This window comes from Centropristis striata, chromosome 15 (assembly GCF_030273125.1).
Source record: "Centropristis striata isolate RG_2023a ecotype Rhode Island chromosome 15, C.striata_1.0, whole genome shotgun sequence".
NCBI lineage: Eukaryota > Metazoa > Chordata > Actinopteri > Perciformes > Serranidae > Centropristis > Centropristis striata.
In genome coordinates this window covers 27,593,670-27,613,313 of record NC_081531.1, presented here as the reverse complement: position 1 = coordinate 27,613,313, position 19,644 = coordinate 27,593,670, and the positions used below count along the sequence as shown (strand labels likewise).

Genomic DNA, 19,644 nt, shown 5'->3' with positions numbered 1-19,644 from the left:
AGCGGAGGAAAATGCATGGATGGTTGGAAGTTTTGCAAGCGAGGGGAAACACAAGATATGATAAGATTTATTTATCCTGAACAAAATTGTTATGCAGCACTTAGGAAAGAGTGTAAACATATCAATACATAATCCCATTGTCCCCAAATCAGTTCACTTGGGAAGTTTCAGGATATCTACGTCATTATGTTGGACAAGAGTCTACCTTTTCTTTTTTATTAAATGGTATAAACTCACACTCTGTAAGTGTGATATTTTTTGCAGTGTGTCTCACACGCTTACCCCCCTCCCTGCCCCCGCCCCCCTTTTCGTTTACCCCCGGGTCCTCGTGATTGGTTCACCTTTCGCGTCCGTCAAAGCTGTGTGGGCGGGACTCAAACAATCCACTCGTGCTCCCTGCGCTGTGGATTGTGCGCCACAGCAGACCAAGAGCGGGGCAGACAGTAGTACAGCAGCGGCAGCATTTACTCTGTTACCGGAGGACTAGTGCTCTCACTCCCTGAGATCCACTGCTGTTGTTCAGAGTCCCGTAAACTGAGCCTCCACCTTAACCGCTGGTGCATCTCTCAAAAAAATTTTTTTTTCTCTTTTTGAGGAGCGAGAACATTTTAAAAATCATCACAGTCTACGGGGTTGTGAAGTCGGTTGTGTTAACCCCCTTTCCCCGAGACGCACAAAAGAAGCACTCCTAAGTCCACCTGGATAGCTGACAACGCCATCCGGTCCGGTTCGAGGTCCAGTGGGGAGAGACGGTGAGGAGAAGTTATAGCGCGGAAGGCACGAGCTAAAGAAACAGGAGAAGACAGGATGAATCTCAAGAGTCATTTGATTTTCACCCTCTACACTATTTATGGGATTCTTCTGAAAGGTGAGTCTGGGACGGGTGGTGCGGACGTGTGTTTTGTGTATGTGCGTTGTATGTGTGTGTGCACGTGCAGGCCAACAGCGGGGCAGGATGGAGGGCAGAACGCGCGGTCTCACGCGGGTCCTGGCGGAAAGATGCGGAGCTCTTTGGTACATTTGTGTTTGTGCGTGGTGCGCGCGCGTGTGTACGTGCATTGAATATACGTGCGTATGCTAGCGTGCGTGATGTGAGAGAGAGGAGAGAGAGAGAGAGAGGGCTTGTCCAGTAATATTCGGGATGATAATGTTAAGGAATGAGGGGAATCCTTTTTTTAATGGATGCTCAGGACAGGACCTGAGCCCTGACTGTGCAGCCATGCAGACTGGTGCGTCTCCTGCGTCTGCGATGCAATGCGTTCCGTCCTGTGCATTAGTGGCATAGAAAAGAAAAATGAGTCCGCTAGGAAGACACACCTCAACATGAAGTAACCAACCCCGCGGTTGTTTTTGACTTGGATGAGTCAGAGAGACACTGACAGCGTTTTTACGCACGCACCAGCTTGATGCTGCAGATTACGGCACTCGCAGTCATGCAGAGCGTTTCGATTCCAGATTTTTCTTTTGTTTTCTTTATAATAATATTAACTTCTGTGTCTCCTGTGCAGGTGTAGTGCCTGTGGCTAGTGCGCACAGTCTTTTCAACTGCGTTGTGAGCCTGCATGGGGTCCTGAAAAAATGGCTTTTGTGGAAAACCTTAGAGGAGTTGTAGGAACAGGTGTACAGGTCTGATGGAATGACTATTATTTTTATGACTATTTATAATTATTTTATTTATATAATCATATATGATAATATCGAAATCGGTCTTCCTATGATACTCACAAAACTGTACCCTTGAAATGGAAATCCAATTGGTGACAGCTGAAATCAGCATAATATAGATATCATTGTGATCTTTTGTGATAATTACACATTATTAACAGCTGGCAGTGGTATGTGACACAGTACTTGAATGTAGAGTAAGGTGACATTGGGGGTCAAGGTCACAGTGAATTGCATGCGCCTGTTTGGAAGACTTTATCAATAAAAAAAAAGTGAAATAGCACCAAAATGAAATTGTGTGTATATAAAATATATAAATGTGCAAGCAAACACAGGCAGGATTTGGGCCGATACATTATTGAAAAGGCTTTGGGGCTACAATCATTTGATGGTTAGGATGAGTGAATGCAAATAAGAATCATTATGCCTCAAATTTTGAATTTGACTTTCATTAAATGTTTACATCATGCTCATATTTTCAACTCAGGGATAAGTGCTTTTTTACCAACCGTGATGAAATGAAGCAGCATTATTTTGTGTGGCACTTTCCCAGTACACTATAACACAGTGTAGAAAACGATGTGAAATGCTGGAAGAAAGTCAAATCTTCAGGCAATCAAAGAAATATAAAAATATCCCATTTTCATGAGAAGTAAGCGAACTCTTGTTGTTGAGTGTCTGGACTGGTACATTTAGGCTGTGTACAGTGAACAGTGGCAGGAGGGTGATGGATTTACTCCGAAACAACTGTCAGTCCAACAGCAGGTCCACATATGCCACACTGAGCTGCAGTTTTGTGATTTAAAGTCCGCTTTATCCCACTCAAATCATATCAAGATGTATTTATGGCATTTAATAGCAAGTCGAATAGGGGTGTCACGATTCTCAAAATCCATGATTCAATGACTTTTGATTTTATTGGTCGCGATTTTACTCAGTTTTGTATTTAAACTTTATTCTTCTGTCTTTATTTATAAAGATCAACAGATCATTGGCTTCATGATCTGATAACAGTCCTTTAAAAATAGGCTACATGGGTATTAAGTGTGATGTACATGCCAAATTCTGCCACACTAAGGCCATATGGTCACTTTTCAATTCCACCAGTTGTCATTTTGATTTCAATTGTTGAAACTGAAAGCTCATTTTGATCAATTTTTGATTTAGAATTGAAACTGTGCTCCCTTTAATGTGAAAGTCTGAGCTTTAGCCCACAGTTTTCCACTTGGGTAAATGAGAAATCCCAAATGAGAGATCATTGTGCTTGATTCCCTTGATCATTTGTTGTTGCCTCTTTGAAGTGCACGTGTGTGTTCATATGACAGAGTAAGCGCAGTCCTTCTTTAATAACCAGATGTGATTAAAGCCAATTTTGACTTAATGAATTGGTATGTAATAAGGTATCTTAGGGTATCTGCTGTATCTGACAGCTCGCACTGCAGCATTTATTGATGTTCCAGAGCCTTTCTTTTCCTCTTTATTCTCCTAAGGGCACTCATTAAGAGTATGTGTGTGTGTGTTTGCATATTTTCCTGCAAATGTGTGCCATGTTTGTATAGCTTCTATCTGAAGAGGCCTGAACAAAGACATAACCATGCCGGTAACTGCAGAGCGCACGTCGGGGCTCATTCCATGTGTGGCACTTCGCCACACACCCTCACATCAGTCTCTTTCTCTCTCTCCCTAACCCTGAAGAGGATAATGCTAGGCTGCTTGATTTGAACAGTCATCTTGCGGTGCAAGACCTATTATTGTATAGGTTCCACACAGCAGGCAGGTCAGCCTCCTCCTGAATGAAGTCTATCTTGCCGGAGCCGTATCCGCGCGCTCTGTAAATGACAGCTGTTTCAGCCCCTCTGGCCTCGTGCCAGCTGGCATCAGGAGATCCAGACACACTGAATCTCTGTCACAGACTAGACCTGCACCGTGTATATATATATATATATATATATATATATATATACATATATATATATATATATATAGTGTGAACGTGAAGTGTTGTGATGGAGGTTGTTGTTTACCAACAACCTGAGTTGTTAACATATTATCCAGAGTGTCTCATGTGCCCATGCCGAAGCCAGAGAAAACAGCCTGTTATGCAAATGGACCTCTTACGTAAGAGCTCGGGGCTGAGCGGCAGGCGAGGGGAGATAGAGGCAAGAGAGCGACAGAGAAAGAGGGAGATGTTCTGGAATAGAGGAGTTGATGTAAGAGTGATGTGGGAGTAGAGGTGTGGAGGAGGAATGTGCAATCTCCTTAGCTAAAGTGTGTGATATGTGCACTGTTTGCTGTTTGGATGCCTGTTTATCTCCGCTGCACTGTCCGTTTCCTGGTAGTCTGTCTGTTTTGAACTCTGATCTTGCTAGCCTAAATACAAACCCCCGCTGAGGGATGTGTTTATCCCCGCAGTGAGTCTAAGCCGCTAAAGGCTGACCCTCCATCCCTCTGTACTTCCGTCCATTCCTCCCTTGCTTCATCCTCCCATCCTGGTGTGGAGCTTTGTACCACAGCAGCGTGGGAAAGCTTCTGATAACAAGCGGCCTTGTGTGTGTGTTTGCAGAGCCACTGATTACACGGGAAAAACAAGATGTTCTCTCTTTCTTTCTCACTTGCACTCACCCTCCCACTTCTGTGTGTGTTTGCGAGTGTGTTCATTTTCATGGACACGCTCTTGATGGGTAGAACGTGAGGTGCTCTGTACCTTATACTGATGCCACGAAGCTTCAATGCTGAGAATCCTCTGGAGAGCAGCACTGGCTCAACGTGCATCACACACACACATACACACACACACGGAGCTCCACTGTGGATTCATTGCTGCTCTGCCAAGGGATTTCCCATGATCAAAGCCAGTCTTTTGTTAGTCCAGGTGTTAAAAAAGTTATAACAGAAAGGAGGAGGAGGCTGGAGGGGAGTGTGGTAGGATTCGGAGCTTACAAGCTCTTCATGGCAGAGCAGAAATGTGCCTCTTCCAGTGAACCTGCCACCTGTTCCAACGCGGTCTCGTATCAGTAAACATTTGGGGTAGGTTTTGCTCGGGAATGTACAGTTATGTCAAGTTAAATACAGATGCTCTTACACTGTGCTTAGACATGGGGATAAAGTGAGGCAGAAAGAGGCCAGTTACTGTTTGGCTTAATACACATGTAGCTGCAGATGGTAGAGATTCACAAGTGGCAGAAACGGGACCTAGCAAGACACCGTGGAGGAGAGAAAAGTTTTAAGCTTTATGCAAATGTGCTCCGATGTGCAGAGCTCAGCTCCAAAACCAGCCTGCGGAAATCTCCGAGGCTTTTATGAGCCTGCAAAATAGGATGAGCTGACACAGAATGATGCAGAATGCCACACAGATCAGGCAACATTTTGTACTATACCAGTAAGGTGCTTTGTTATCATTTTTAACTGATCTTTAACCGTTACCCCAAAAGATTAGTGCTTTGCACGCAGTGGCACTGTGGTTAAAGTGCCTGACAAGCTGCACAGCTGCAGCGATAACTGCAAATAAATGTTAAATGAAAAAAAAAAACCACTTGACATTAACGCTTGTCCCCCTGCCCAGGGCCCGTAAACTCTGTGTTTGTGCAAGTGGAATGCCTCATGCATTTGTCCATTCAGGCAAGTAAAGAATAAGCATGATGCCTAAACTAATGTTATGTGAAAATAAACTGAATACTGAATGGTTAAAGAGTTTTTCCATCTGGGCTGCTGCACAAGTCTTTCTCACCACCAACCTTGAAACTGGACTGATGATAAAAATCGGACTTTTTGGACACCATAGAAGTCAAAGATGTCATGCATGACATAATACACTAATCTCTGGAATGCTGCATGTGAGAGACTCACTTTTTTCACCGAAGCTAACCATTGTGCTGTTCCAATGAGCGCTCCAGTGCTCGAGAATCTTTGTAATCCAGCCTTGAACTAATTCCATAAGGATGAATCAAACACTGAGTGTTCCCTGATTAATTATCCTTTTCGCCATGTTGAACAGTTGTTAGCCATTCACTAGCTGTCCACAAAGCCTTGGGCTGAGTTTGTCGACCAATCGGAGGCTGTGTTTCTTGACCTAATGACTAATTTCTCTTTTGCCATGTGGCAAACTTTAAAAAAAAAAAATAAGAATTTGGACAATTTTATTTGGTCCAAATTCTTATTGTTGGTTAAGGGTTAAGAAGTTCATTATTAACATCCTTAAAAGGTGGAAATGTGAGAACAATTTTAACAAGCAAATATTGCCTTCAAATAAAAAAACCTGTCAAGCACCAGTTATCTAATATTACAGACCTATACTCTACTCACAGACCTCCGAAAACACCTGCCAAATCTGAGCCCTCTGTTTAAGTTACTGTATGTGCTAACATCCCCCAAAGCTGCAGATTCAGAGAGAGATTCAACCTGTGAACACACTGACATGAAGGCTGTCCTCTGAGAATATAGCCTTACAGTATGTCTGCTGCTGAGGTTCCATACATAACTTCCAGGTCTCCAGCTCTCCCCTTTGTGTGGGCAACCAAACACACATCACCAGAGCTTTAAAGCAGTCACTTGGTTCACTGAATCCTGCAGTGTGGAGCATTACTGATCCTGGAAATAATCTCCTGAAAATAGAATAAATATTCTAATTGGTTGTGTGATGGCAATGACGCACCATCTTGGGTGCTTGCATTAGTTGCTGCACACTTCGAACATGCAAATCAAGAAAATATCTGTAATTATCTTGTCTAGCTTAGATTCAAGAACATGACACATTTATAAGATAGTCATTCTAACATTTATTTGAGAAAAAGTGAATCAAATGTTGATGCAGCAAGCTAAAAGCTTCCTGGTTACAAATACAGACCCTTTCAAATACGCTCCTAATCCGGAAATTAACATTTTTGTGGAGAATCGATACAGAGTAAATGTAGATTTTTATTTTGGCATCAAGGCTGTGTTTCATATTTCTAAGGCAGAGTGGGGATTTAAAGCTGGCCCAAAGCAAGAGAAGGGAGAGATGAAATACAGCCTCCCATGGAGAACGGGGAGAATGCGAGCCCACAGGTGGATTTGGCTGCAACAGCAGCGGCAGCAGACAGCGAGTTTTTGCACCCTAAATAGACCTCCCAGTAGGTGAGAGAAGTATGCAAGCTCAGCTAACATATCAGCTGATGGGGCTTTTCTTCAAAGTCAACATGAAGCTATTTATGTTTACAAGTCAGAAAATGAACTAATGTGGTTTATCGAGATTTATGCGGTGATAAAATGAAACACCCTTACAGTTAGAAAAGGATGCAGGAGGTTACATAAGGCTGCTGTGATATTTGCAGATGGCAACACAGGAGGCGCACAGCACTGCCCTTTTTGTTAAAGAAAAAACAAAATTTAAACTGTTGCTAGACAATGGTGTCTTAATAAATCTGCAAGACAAAAGTGGAATGCAATCTAAAAGCCTCACACTCATAGAAAACATTACAATACATCGCCCCAGACTGTTAAATCACTCTGTCTCAGCTGTTGTTTTGGTTTTCAGTTTTTCAGTTTTTGTAAACTGTCAGCTTGCTCAGCACTTATTTAATATAATGCAGAATTTTCATGAAGAAACCAATTTATTATTTATTTCAGAAAAAGATTTTATTTCATAGGCTATTTTTTAAAATATATATTTTTTAAAAAGTGCACTTTATGGAGCTTTGATTTGACTGTTGTACAGTACAGTATATGTGTACATAAATGTATTTATGTTCACTTAAATAAACGGTTTCAATAAAACTAACAAAAAAAACCCAATTTATCTGGTATGTGTTGAGTTACAGGTAAACTTCTTGTATGTTTTGCTCTGTTGTTTGTAGGCTTCAGCGACCAGAATCAATCAATTTACCCATACAAATAAAAATAACCCCATGAATTGGGAAAGACATAGACTCTGTTATTGGGTGAGCAGTGCATCAGTCTTTGTACGCGTGCATGCATATGTGATGTCTGTATTAGCATTGAATTCCAAGGGATTAGCGAGTGGCTAATCTGAAGCTCCAGTCTTTGACAAGCCATGTGTCACTAATCTCAAACACTCTGGAATAAAGAGACACAAACACAATCACCTTTTGGATTAAACTCTCCAAACAGAGGATGTTTGTAATCTTTCACTCAAACCAGGAAAAGGTAAAGGAACGTTTGAACTGAAGAAAAAAGAAATTAACGAAAACCCAAGATAATTACATTATTAACTACCTGTTTTTCTCTCATACACTTGCAAATAAACAAACAAGTGAAGAGGGTTGATTTAATAAGCACTCTTACCTAAACTTAATGTGCTCTACAGGTTCATATATCTGCCTCTTAACAAGTCTTAGCCTAGATAATGTTCTTTTTATGTTGTGTGCCCTTTCATCTGACAGCTTCTTTTCATACAATTCCCCCAGGGCCGGTGTCTGGAGACTTGGTCGTACATGTTACAGTAATCATTTTCTTCAACAGAGATAAAGATATGGACAGCCGTGACTCCTCCTCGTCCCTCAGCTATTCTGCCCTAACTCAGATATTGTTTGGGGACTCTGTGTCTGTTCTTGACAGAAATGAATTCAACCAAAGCAAAGTCGGCCCGTGTTGTGTACAGTAACATTCTTACACTCGGAGCCATATGTGTACACCAAAAACATACACACTGCTGGTGCAAATACACACAAAAACCCAGCAGCGTAAAAAGACACAGAAGTGAGAAAACAGCAGACACATATTTTGTTTTCGGGGGCTATGTTTGCTGGAGTAAATATGGATTGAAGCATAAAAATTGTGGCATCTTTTGACTTTATTGCTGCTGTTCTTTTGACCCACTTTTGGAGATAACTTGCCCTGTCTACACACATAAACACATATTTTTTTTTGGTCAAATCAGGGTTGGCAGGAAGGCTAAATTCACAGGGAATATGTTAAAAAAAAAGTTGGGAGTAGAGCAAAAGCAGAATGTGGAAGGAAGAAAAAGATACAACTACTATCTCAAGGCCCTACGATTTGGGGTTGAGATAGGAAAATACAGACAAATTCTCTTCTCATACTGCAAAAAACATGATGTTTACATAGCCAAAGGTCCATTAAAGGGAACGTCCAGTCAATTCATAGACAAGAAATTCATCTATATCCACAGAAAATCCCACAGAAGCTCCCAGAGTCATTATTATTCCTATTTTTCCAAGTCATCACTGCTATTCAATAAAGTAATTCCCAAAATGAGTTGCAACCCTCTTTAATGACAGTGCTCATTTCCTCCTGATGGCTATTATAGCTAATAGTCATACTTGGTAATTTCTTTTGGCTATAATTTTCTTTTAAATTGGTTTCAAAATGCGGCTGCGTTAGCTATATCTGCAAACCATGTGTATGCTTCGTTTTAACGTTATGGCTCTTTAATATCATGCAAAGCATTGATTTAGCGCTTAATTGCTTAACTTGTACTTAAACAATAACAGTATAGAATTATGTCATGATACTAATTGAAAGTAGGATTTACTGCATCCACAAATACAGATCTCTGCACTTGTTTTAGAATCGTGGTCTCACAGGAAGCCTAGAAGTAGCTAAAGCTAATTGAAATATAATTCCCCAAAGACACATGTTCATGTTAATTGACTTTCTGTGTGTGCCACTATTTGTGTGTGCGTGCACTTGAGTGTGTATGTGTGTATGTTTTTGTATTCATATTATCGCCACAAGTCACTTTCTAGTCCCTTGTCTAATCATCAGCTTGAGGGTCCCCCCACATCTTAATTCAGTGTTTGAAAGCTATTAGACACTCTTTTGCATGAGCACAATTTCTAAACACATCTAATGTAGCGAAATTATGCAGTTTAAATCCACTGATGTTGTCTTAAACTTAAACTGAGGCAGTCCTTCCATTGTGGTTGGTTCACACCATAAATCAAAGCTTTTCACCGCTGGGCTGTTTCAGTTCCCTATATATCTCAGGCAAGTGGTAATGTGCAGAACAATAGAGCTTTAGATGGGAACAAATGGAGTATTTTTTTGCTCAGGTTTCTGTGTGCATTTCCGTGTGAAAGTAGAGAGAGTGCACATTATGTGTAAAGCCTGCAATTAAAACTACAGGTGTGAAATTTCATCCAATTGAAAAGGTTTCACACCTTGACACAACCAACACACATTCACACATCACCATGAACATTAAAACATGTCTACGGTGTGTGAAATTCAGTTAAAGCTTTGCCCTGAACTTGAGCATATTTCCTTCTTTATTGTTTAAATGACCTATTTAGACACATATTTACATGATAATGGCCTTGCCTTTTTGGTCCACCAAATGTCTTCACTTCTCTCTGTGTGGATCTGCTGCCATCCGGCATGATATCCCCGATTCACTGTCTATATTTTGTTCTCCCAGTATGGATCCTGTTTCTAAGGAGCATTCCAAAATCCTATATTGGTGCTAAGTTTGGCTGCTTTCTGTTCCGAGATTGCTTCAGGCCTGTTGTTGAGGGGAGGGAAGATGGAGTCAAGTGAGACAATTTATAACAGTTAAAAACCAAATGAACTGAGACCCTTGGCTTGGGTGAGCGAGCGGCAGCATACATAATGCGCCTTAGGGATTTCTTCTCCACACACATTGTGCTGTGTGTGTGTGTCCAAGCTAGCAAACACATAGCACGCAGAAACACACAGCACCCTCCACCATCTGTCTCTGTTTGCCACATTGCAAATCCATTATATGCTACACAACATTATTCCCCCCATCCTAAGTGGCACACACCCCTGAGCTTACTTCCACTATCCTACTCAGTGGAACGGTGACAATTTGCCACCGCGCACACATCTTTGTTAAAGATGCGATGGCATGTTTCCAGCTGGATTTTAATACATATTTTCATGCTCCATTTGCATTTTTTGTAAGTTGCTGTTTAGCAGTGATGCTTTGAGATTTTACAAGCTTGTTCCTGCTGCTTCATGTGGGAATTTGTGTGATATTTCCAACTGGTCCCTGTTGAACTGTCACTGGACTTTAATAATCCTGCCACCTCCGGAATTATTAATTTTTTTGGCATTTTTGTCGAGATATTTAACACACACACACACACACACACACACACTGCATGAATCTGGCTAAGGTTTGGCTCAGTAGTTTTATAGCTAACTCATCTCCACTTCTAATCAAAAAGCTTCCCCAGCTCTGAACCTCCTGCTGAGGAAACAAAGAAGTTATTATGTTTTTAAATGGTCTCCAATTACGGGTAATTTCACCGCCTATCTTAAAGCTATTTGCTTTTCTCTCACTTTGCTCCGGTTGGGTAGAGCAAGCATTGTGCTTTGCAAAAACAACGACTAGACAAGTTAGACATACAGCAGATGCATTCTTTTGGAAAACAGAATGGCCTGCTTTTCTTTGCACTCCTTTTCTGTCTCTCCTCATCTCTTATCATTAGAAATGGGAACACACAGTTAACTCAATTCCTCCTTTATCTTCCTCATTAGTGTTTGTCTCACAGTGCACTCAATTACTCAGTCCATCACTCTCTTTACCCACAAGTCAAATGCTTCCACTGGCTGCAGTGAGTCAAAATTCTCATGCATTTAGACTCATTAGTGAGTAGTGAGTGACGCCAAAATGGAGCATTCATGTGCAGAACATAAACGTGTGCACTCCTGTTGTTTCAGTATAGCCTGATGCTACATTTCTATGCTTACATAACTTTAACAATTTTTAATGTTTATCTATATCCAGCCTGGGAGGTGCATTTTGTACAGACGGATTAGTTTTGATGGATTAGATTTCAGTTGTAACCTTGGTTGTATGTTTCAGCTTTTGGCAGCAGTCATTTATTTTTAGATTGTTTGACAGTTGAGTAATAGCAGCTTCTTTTTCACTAAAGAATTTGTCAACATGTAATCTTTTTTTAATGTGTTATTACTCCAGGCTGCATTCTGGTACTGGTTCATATCATTTGTCTATTTTATATCCAAAAAAGAGCAGTAAAAGATCTTTCCAGACACTTAACTGAGCTTTTTGTGTCACTATTACCAGGGTACACTAACTAAATTAGGAATTATGATTCCAATTGGCCTTGGAAAGTACAACACAACTTTGAATATGAGCTACTCTTTCATAAAGCCAGATAGCAGAGAAGTAAGGCTCTGGTTAGACGTGTCTTTCTGAATAGGACCTTCAAAATGGCACTTCTCACCTTATTTATGTTTCGTTTATTTTGTATTGTTGGCAGCCTCGACATGCTTTGTTAAGAAAAGAGTTGGGGATATGAGTGATTAACACTGTAAGACAAGTTTAGCTTGGTGTTGGACCAAGAGACATTAAAGAAGAATTAAAGTGCTCCAGTCCCGGTTTTCCGGCTTTCCCCTTTGTTTTCGCTTGGGAGGATGGCATAAGACCTTTATTTGAAAAATTACCTTATTCCAAACTCAATGTGAGCCAGGCCACTTCGGCATATGGTCTAACCCAGTGGTTCTCAAATGGGGATACGCGTACCTCTGGGGGTACGTGAGATTTTAAAATATACATTTAAAAAGTCGCATCCATGCAAGAATTCTTTAAAAATAATAATTTAATCAATATTTTAGGAAAATATAAGTATAAGTTCATAAAATGAATTGTATATTCAGTAGGCTATTCAATTTCTTGATCCTAAAAACCCAGAGTGTCCCCCATACCAGGATGGTTGGTCATATGCCACCTGGCATCACCTGTCAATCACTTGAAAACTCAAAGATGGAGTCGTGGTTGAAGCGTAGCAGTTATAGTTTTAAATGGTTATATGCTCACTGTTTTTACTACATTAGTTTGAATCACTACATTTTAGTGATGAGAAATATTTGCAATAAATTTAGTCATGCATTATTAACATTTAAAATGTTTGAAGTAGTTTTTTTTTTTTTTTTTTTTTTTTACAAATGTTTGAATTGTGTATGTGTTTATCAGTTCCAAAGTTTAATAAATCAGACACTGATGGCACAGTGCTCTGTTTTTAAGTCTTTTTTTATTTTAACCAAAAATGCTTTGCCCTGGTTAGGGGGTACTTGGCTGAAAACATATTTCACAGGGGGTACATCAGTGAAAAAAGGTTGAGAACCACTGATCTAACCGATCGGATCCAAATGCGAGTATTCAGCTGTTGCAGTAAAAGGAGCATGAGTTTTGAAAAAGGCTGTAGTTCCTCTTAAAACCCATTTATGCAGCTGAATTAAGAAAGTTATTTTTTATTTCTCCTTTTTTACGAGACACTGAGGGTCTTTTGTGACATTTCCTTTTTGAACTCTATATTTCTCTTTCTCACTGCTTCCTTATCTCCCTTTGCAAATTCATGCTATTGCTACGATGCCAGACTAGTTTGCCAACATGCTAATGCTGCTGTATGTGTATCCAGTTCAAATGGGCCGGCTAATGCTAATCTCTGCTAATCCTCTGAGAAGAAGCGCCCTCAGAGCACCATCATCATGCTACTCTGTAGTTGAGATGGATGGTGGAGGAGAGGGGACGGCAAAATGGTGAATGGAGATATCAGCATAGCAAATATTAAATCAGAACAGCTGATGCACACAAATCCTCACACCAGTGGTAACCTTCCAATGCCCGCTTCCACACACACACCCAGAGGCACACATGCGCACACAGAGCTGCAGACACGAGCTATTACTGAAGAGATAGGCCCAAAATCTCCCGGCACGGCGGTAATAATGAGACAGTGTTAACCACAGTTGCACTGAGCTGGTAAATGGTAGCCTACTCTCCAGGACTAAGCGCTGATCCTAAGCCCTTGTCGTAATGCACTGGTCACCCTAATCCTGACCTTATTAAAAGTGAGCCAAAAAGGAGCCATATTTTTTGACAGTAGTAGTTGTTCAATAGCACTGTTCCTCACCCAGACTGTTTAAATGGAGGTCACCTTCACGTGACATAATCCCAGAGCCACCTTTCACCCCCATAGGCTTTGTGATCGCTGAGCTGATGTCATGTCAGTGTTGCAGTTTCAGTTCGGCTGAATCAGATGGCATTTATTAGAAAGGAAAGAAAACTACAGTGTTTAAACAGTGTGGAATCCAGAAATAGTAAGGTCGCCTATATATCTGAGATTTCCTGAGTGATATGTATCAAATATGCAATATTTCTGCAACACACACTACCACGGTGTTATGTGATACCCTGCAATGCAGAGTGGAGTGCTCTGTGTCATATTGCACATGGTAGCAAGATCTTATTTGATCAGTATATGAAATAATAAGAAATCTTATGTCGGCTGCAGATTTAAATCATGTCAACTCTATGCTCATATCCACATGATGAATATATTGGGGAATCTTTAAAGAAAAGCTGGTAGATTTTCATGACATCCGAGCCTTTACGTCTTCTTATGTCCCACTTAAATTTATCAGTAAAAGATGAACATGAAATTGATTAATTGCAGTCTTACCCCGCTCTCTCTTGAACATATGTTTCTGTCTTGCAGTCAGTAAGCAGTGGTGGAATTTGCTGATTCCAGCACTTATTTCTTGCACTTTTGGGTTCATTATGGCTACAAATACATATTTCTGCATATATAACTCTGTCCCTCCCATAGAAAATGTGGCATTTATATCAGTGACACTTTTCCACTTTAAATAAGGCAAAATCACTGACAGTAAGGTGCTGTTTAAAATATCATTACATTAAGAAGAAATGAAGAAATACCACACGCTGCTGCTGAATGTACTTGTGAAGCAACTAAATAGACATTTATTTGCTAATTTGTCTCGAATTAGGCCTTTTAAAGTATGACGCTATACCAAACAGAAATACTGCATGAACTGCTCACAGTGCTTTCATCCCTTTCCAGCTTGATCAGAAAAATTAATAGCATAATCCCTGAAGTCTCAGCAGTTCTCCTGATATCCAGTGGGTACTTGTCATTCAAAGGAGACCGCCTTTGATAGAAGAGATAACAGGAAAGAGAAAGCAGAGAATGCACCAGGGGAAGGTGATGGGTTGTTTTCAGATGTTATGTGAGTATTTGTGCCCGTGGCTTGGCTGGGATCCTGAGTGACATGTTACTGGCCGCTGCTGCTGCCAATGCTCTCTTAAAGCCTCACTGTGATCAGATGAGATGAGACAGGGATGAGGGGAACAGCAAAACATTGTGTGTGTGTCATAAATGGGTTGAGGGTGCAGGGGGATGAGAGAATTAGAGGGATGTTGGGGTGACAGGATGGGTAGGAGGAATTCCTATTTCACATCTGCTCTCTCCACCATATACAGACAGGGATTTGGAGCAGAGACAGATTAACCCAGAGAAAAATACAAAATATTAAATAAAAGACAACGCAGCAGGGGAAAAAAAACATACAGCCAAAAAAAAGAACAGCAGCCATGCATAAGGTATTCAGGAAATGAGGCTTGACACAGCTTCAGTCTTGTGCTCAAACACATAAACAGACACAGTATACACAAGTTTGAACCATGTATTATAGATAAACAGGAACAATAAGGAGGCATCTTTTGAACCTGGTCTCACAGGAATCCGTGAAATAGCCACGGAATCGCTTAACTCAAAATCTGTGGAATAGCCACAGAATCACTCAAATTTCTGTGAAACTGACACGGATTTCGCTACAATGCAAGTTAATGACATATGTCATATCCCGTGGCTATTCCATGGATATTTTTTCCTATTGGTTTGTTCCAAGTCACGTGACTTTCAAGGTCCCGGCGGTCAGAACAAAAAAGATGGCGGACAGTTCTCTCATTCTTAGTGAAAAAATCAATATTTTGACTTAGTTTCTGCATAAAAATTGTATTTTCTAAATATTCACTCATTGAATGTACATAATCACTTTGTATGTTGGAATAGCCACGGGATATGACTGTCATTAACTTTGTAGCGAAATCTGTGTCAGTTTCACGGAAATTTGAGTGATTCCGTGGCTATTCCACGGATTTTGAGTTAAGCAAATCCGTGGCTATTTCACGGATTCCTGTGAGACCATGTTGAAAAAAACATACAGCCAAAAAAAGAACAGCAGCCATGCATAACATATTCAAGAAATGAGGCTTGACACAGCTTCAGTCTTGTGCTCAAACACATAAACAGAGTATAGACAAGTTTGAACCATGTGTTATAGATAAACAGGAACAATAAGGAGTCATGTTTTATAAGGTCAATTTATATTTTGCTCCTTGAGAAGCGTCTCAATGAATGCATACGCTTTTTGCACTCGTCCACTCTCTCTCTCCTTCCTATCTGGATGTTTCGTTTCTCTCTTGCCCCCACCGACACCTCACTCACCCTCACTCGCCAGCCTCACCCGGGGCTTTCATCCTGGCAGGGTGCTTCCCTTTATGAGAATACTCCAATTGGCAGACAAGCGCCCTTGTCAGACACCATTCATTGCACTTGCATAGATATGAAAAGTGTTTTAACAAGCACCACTGAGTTTTGCAGCGCAGCGGAAACTGCATACCAATGGCAAATGCAGATCCTGTGACCAAATTAAAGAGGCAGTGAAGTTTGGAGACGGTTATGTTGATGTCCTTGTCAGACATAAAAAAGTTTCACTGCAGCAGCCCCTAGGTGGGGAGTGAGTAAAGTTTGCTTTGCTCTGCTGATATCCACAGAGAATTTTGACTTAGAAATGCAGCAGAGATGTGAAGTGAACCACTGTAGCATATTTTCTGAATAAGATTCTCTACTTGCATTGTTCAAATACATCTCCAGTTAACGCTGGCTGTCACAACAATAACTTCCAATTGGTATTCAGATACTAAGGCACATACGGTATCATTAGCTATGTTAATAGCTACTGTATATTCTGAGCAGGAGAGTAAGGCACATTATCCATCAGATGAATGGCTTTTAGATGCAACATCTGGACAGAAACATCCAGTGGGAGTTGATGACGTAGACATAAATAAATTAAGAGTCTGCTGTCAGGTCATTTCAAGAGCCTTTTTTTTTTAATAGATACACAACAACTCCAGAGGTCAAAGACCCAGGAAACAAGAGAAGAGAAACACTCCAAAATCAAATGAGATGGTGTCAAAAAACCTGTTTAGCAACATTTTGGTATAGTGTAAAAAGTATGATGGTTATACTGTAGATGTCACAAAAACTCCTTCCAAGTTGTGTGAGGATAGCAGATACAGGGGGCGACATGGTGGTCAAATTGACTTCTTCTATTCTTCTCCTGGTCCTTTTTCCTTTTGTTGTTCCAACTCCTGATCATGTCCATTTTGTACCTGAACCCGACTATTTTTCACATCGACTCGGCACAAATCGGCAGCCAGAAGAACCTGTGGGGCTCCAGACAGCACTTCTAAAATTGGATAATCTTCTATTGATCTGGCTTTAACCTGTAACAAAGGCATATACAGTGCTGTACAACAGATTTATTTTAAAAACAGTTGAGTAAAGAATCCCTTACTATTCGTGTACTGACAACTCCAATCCCAATAAGCCTTTAAGGCTGTGCGATATGATAATATACATCATCAAAATGATAGAAAAATGTTCGTTCTATTGCCATGTCGATAAAACAGCTGGTCTCATCCTAAAAACAACAATATCGGTGTTTGTACAGTGTTGTGTACAGGCAGCAAAATATGACTAATTTATTATATATTTATTTACTTTTTAAACTGTTTTTCATAACACCTAACCAGGAGGTTTTTTGCCCTAAACCTAGCTCAGTGGTTTTGTAGTCTCAATTCACTAACACTGAAGCCTTTTTAACAACCGTGAACTGTACATGTGTGCATAATGATGTGTGTGCTATTTTTAGAACGCTCCACTGTGGTGTGAGCCACAGAACGTTCATATGAGTAATTTTGACAAACGTTCAGGTTGGAGATCTTGTTGAAACAGCGGCAAAACTGTGTTTCAGTTATATTTACGCCATTTGGACAACACTTAACATTCTAATCCTGATCGAACCATAAAGACCTGCTAATGACCTCTGTTGGGAAGGAAGATTTTAGCCACATCACCCAAACCTACTGGATAACAACAATAATTGATCATCACTGCTTGCCTTTTATTGTGCCTCTTCCCTATACTTTAAAGCAGTCATATTCACAGAAAGTCTTCAAAGTGAGACAAAAATTGCTTGTGACAGTTGTATAGTTCTGCCATGTCATTATGTTGCTCCAATTCTATTTTGGTTCTTTGTGCTGTCCAAAATATGTGAATGGAAATTGGGAAACTATCCCCAAAGAGTCAGCCATCAGCTACAGCAGAGAAACTAAAATGTCTTAAAATAAGGTGATTCTAACTGAGAGTTCTACTGTATATCCACTGTACTATGATCTAAACCGCGAGGATACCGTCTCTGAAAATGTATAAAGTGCTTGCTTTATAGACCATGACATATAATTTCCCCTCTTCAGAACGATACGTACAGAGCTCTGTTTCCATCAGAATGCACCCAGGCTGTACTGATGAATCTGTTACACCAGCAAGCTACGTTCCTTTTGTTTCATTCTCTCTCTCTCTCTCTGTCTATCTCTGGATGAAGTGAGACTTCAGCTTCATATCAGTGCTGGGGCAATTCAGCTGCATAAAGGTTATGTGCATCCAAATGACAGTTAATATGCAGCGTCTGTCAGAGATCATTTCTGACCTAGGCATGCCTGTGTCCTGGACAATGTTTACTTCATAGCATATCAATTCCCCCTAATGGTGTCGAGACATCGATGGTGGTGAAAGGAATGTGGATGTGACTTTTGGATGCAACCTCTTCCTGAAGTTAAAGGGTTAATGCATTAGATGTGGAATAGGGTTTCCTCAGGGGCTGGTTGAACACGACCTGGAGTTGTATTCCAATATGAGGGCTGCCTGTTGATGAATGTAGGAGGCAGCAAGAAACATAATGCTGACATCTGCTTACAGCTGCAACGCCATTGGTTAAGAGCAGGTGTGCAGAAATCTTGAAAACCATTCTGCAAAAAAAGGTGTGTCTAAAAACAAGATTAAAACACAAAATCTGAGGAAAATGATTCTGCTGCATGGACAGATAATTTCACTTGACGAGATTTCTTAAATTAAGATGATTAAATCTAGAAATAAGCATGTTGTATGCTTAAAAAAAGAAATTAACTCTTAAAACAAGATAAATTAAAACTGCAAGCAGCGATGAACTGGCCCGAGCAGAGTGCACTGACAATTATTTGTTTCTTACCAAGATAAAAAAAACAACAACTTTAGATTTAGAAGTGTTAGATAATTCATCTTGTTTTAGGAGTTAATTACTTATTTTAAGCGTTCAACATTCTTATTTCTAGATTTAACAATCTTAATTTTAGAAATCTTGTCAAGTGAAATTATATGTCCATGCAGCAAGATCATTTTCCTCCGATTTTGTGTTTTAATCTTGTTTTTAGACAACCTTTTTTGCAGTGCAAGTCTTTCATTTTCTTCTTTCATTCTATTTTTAATTTAATTTAATTTGATTTTTTTTATTTTTACAAATGTAATTGGACGGACAGAAAAGACTATGTATCCAGTCAATACAATGATCAATCTCAGGCACAGAATTAGTTGTGTTATAAAAATGAATGCTGCTAAATATAGAGGGACAATATGTACAGTACACTGTAAAACAAGAAATTGTAGGAAACGGGAAAAAGTCTGGCTGCAAAAGTCGCCAAACACCATCAAATAACAGTTTAGTAGTAAATTATTTTACAGATACTTTATTTAAAAATACAGATAATATAAATAAAATACTGTATTAAAAAACAAAACATATCTGTATAATTAAAAAAATACATTAAAATTGAAGTTTTACTTTAGAAATAGAGAGTTGCCTTAATTTTACATTTAGCAATATGATGTGTATTTTTTGTATATGTATATATATATATATATATGTATATATATATAATATTTTATATATTATTATTATTATTTTTCTTTTTACTCAAATTTAAAATTTAAGACCATTAAGCAATTGAGTAATCCTGTAAAAATATATTTAATGTCCCATTATATGACTTTATAGATTGAAAATTTTAATTGT

The 19,644-nt window shown here is 39.7% G+C and overlaps 1 protein-coding gene across 3 annotated transcripts in view; it reads left to right on the top strand.

Annotated features, from left to right (window-relative positions):
* Positions 1–426: 426 nt before the first annotated feature.
* cadm2a (cell adhesion molecule 2a) overlaps positions 427–19,644 on the top strand; it is a 268,631-nt gene continuing 249,413 nt past the window's right edge. For all 3 annotated transcript variants that reach the window (XM_059351982.1, XM_059351983.1, XM_059351981.1), the window contains exon 1: positions 427–868. In XM_059351982.1, the coding sequence (XP_059207965.1) occupies positions 808–868 (61 nt within the window). In that variant the 5' untranslated portion in view covers positions 427–807. The remainder of the gene's footprint in view (positions 869–19,644) is intronic.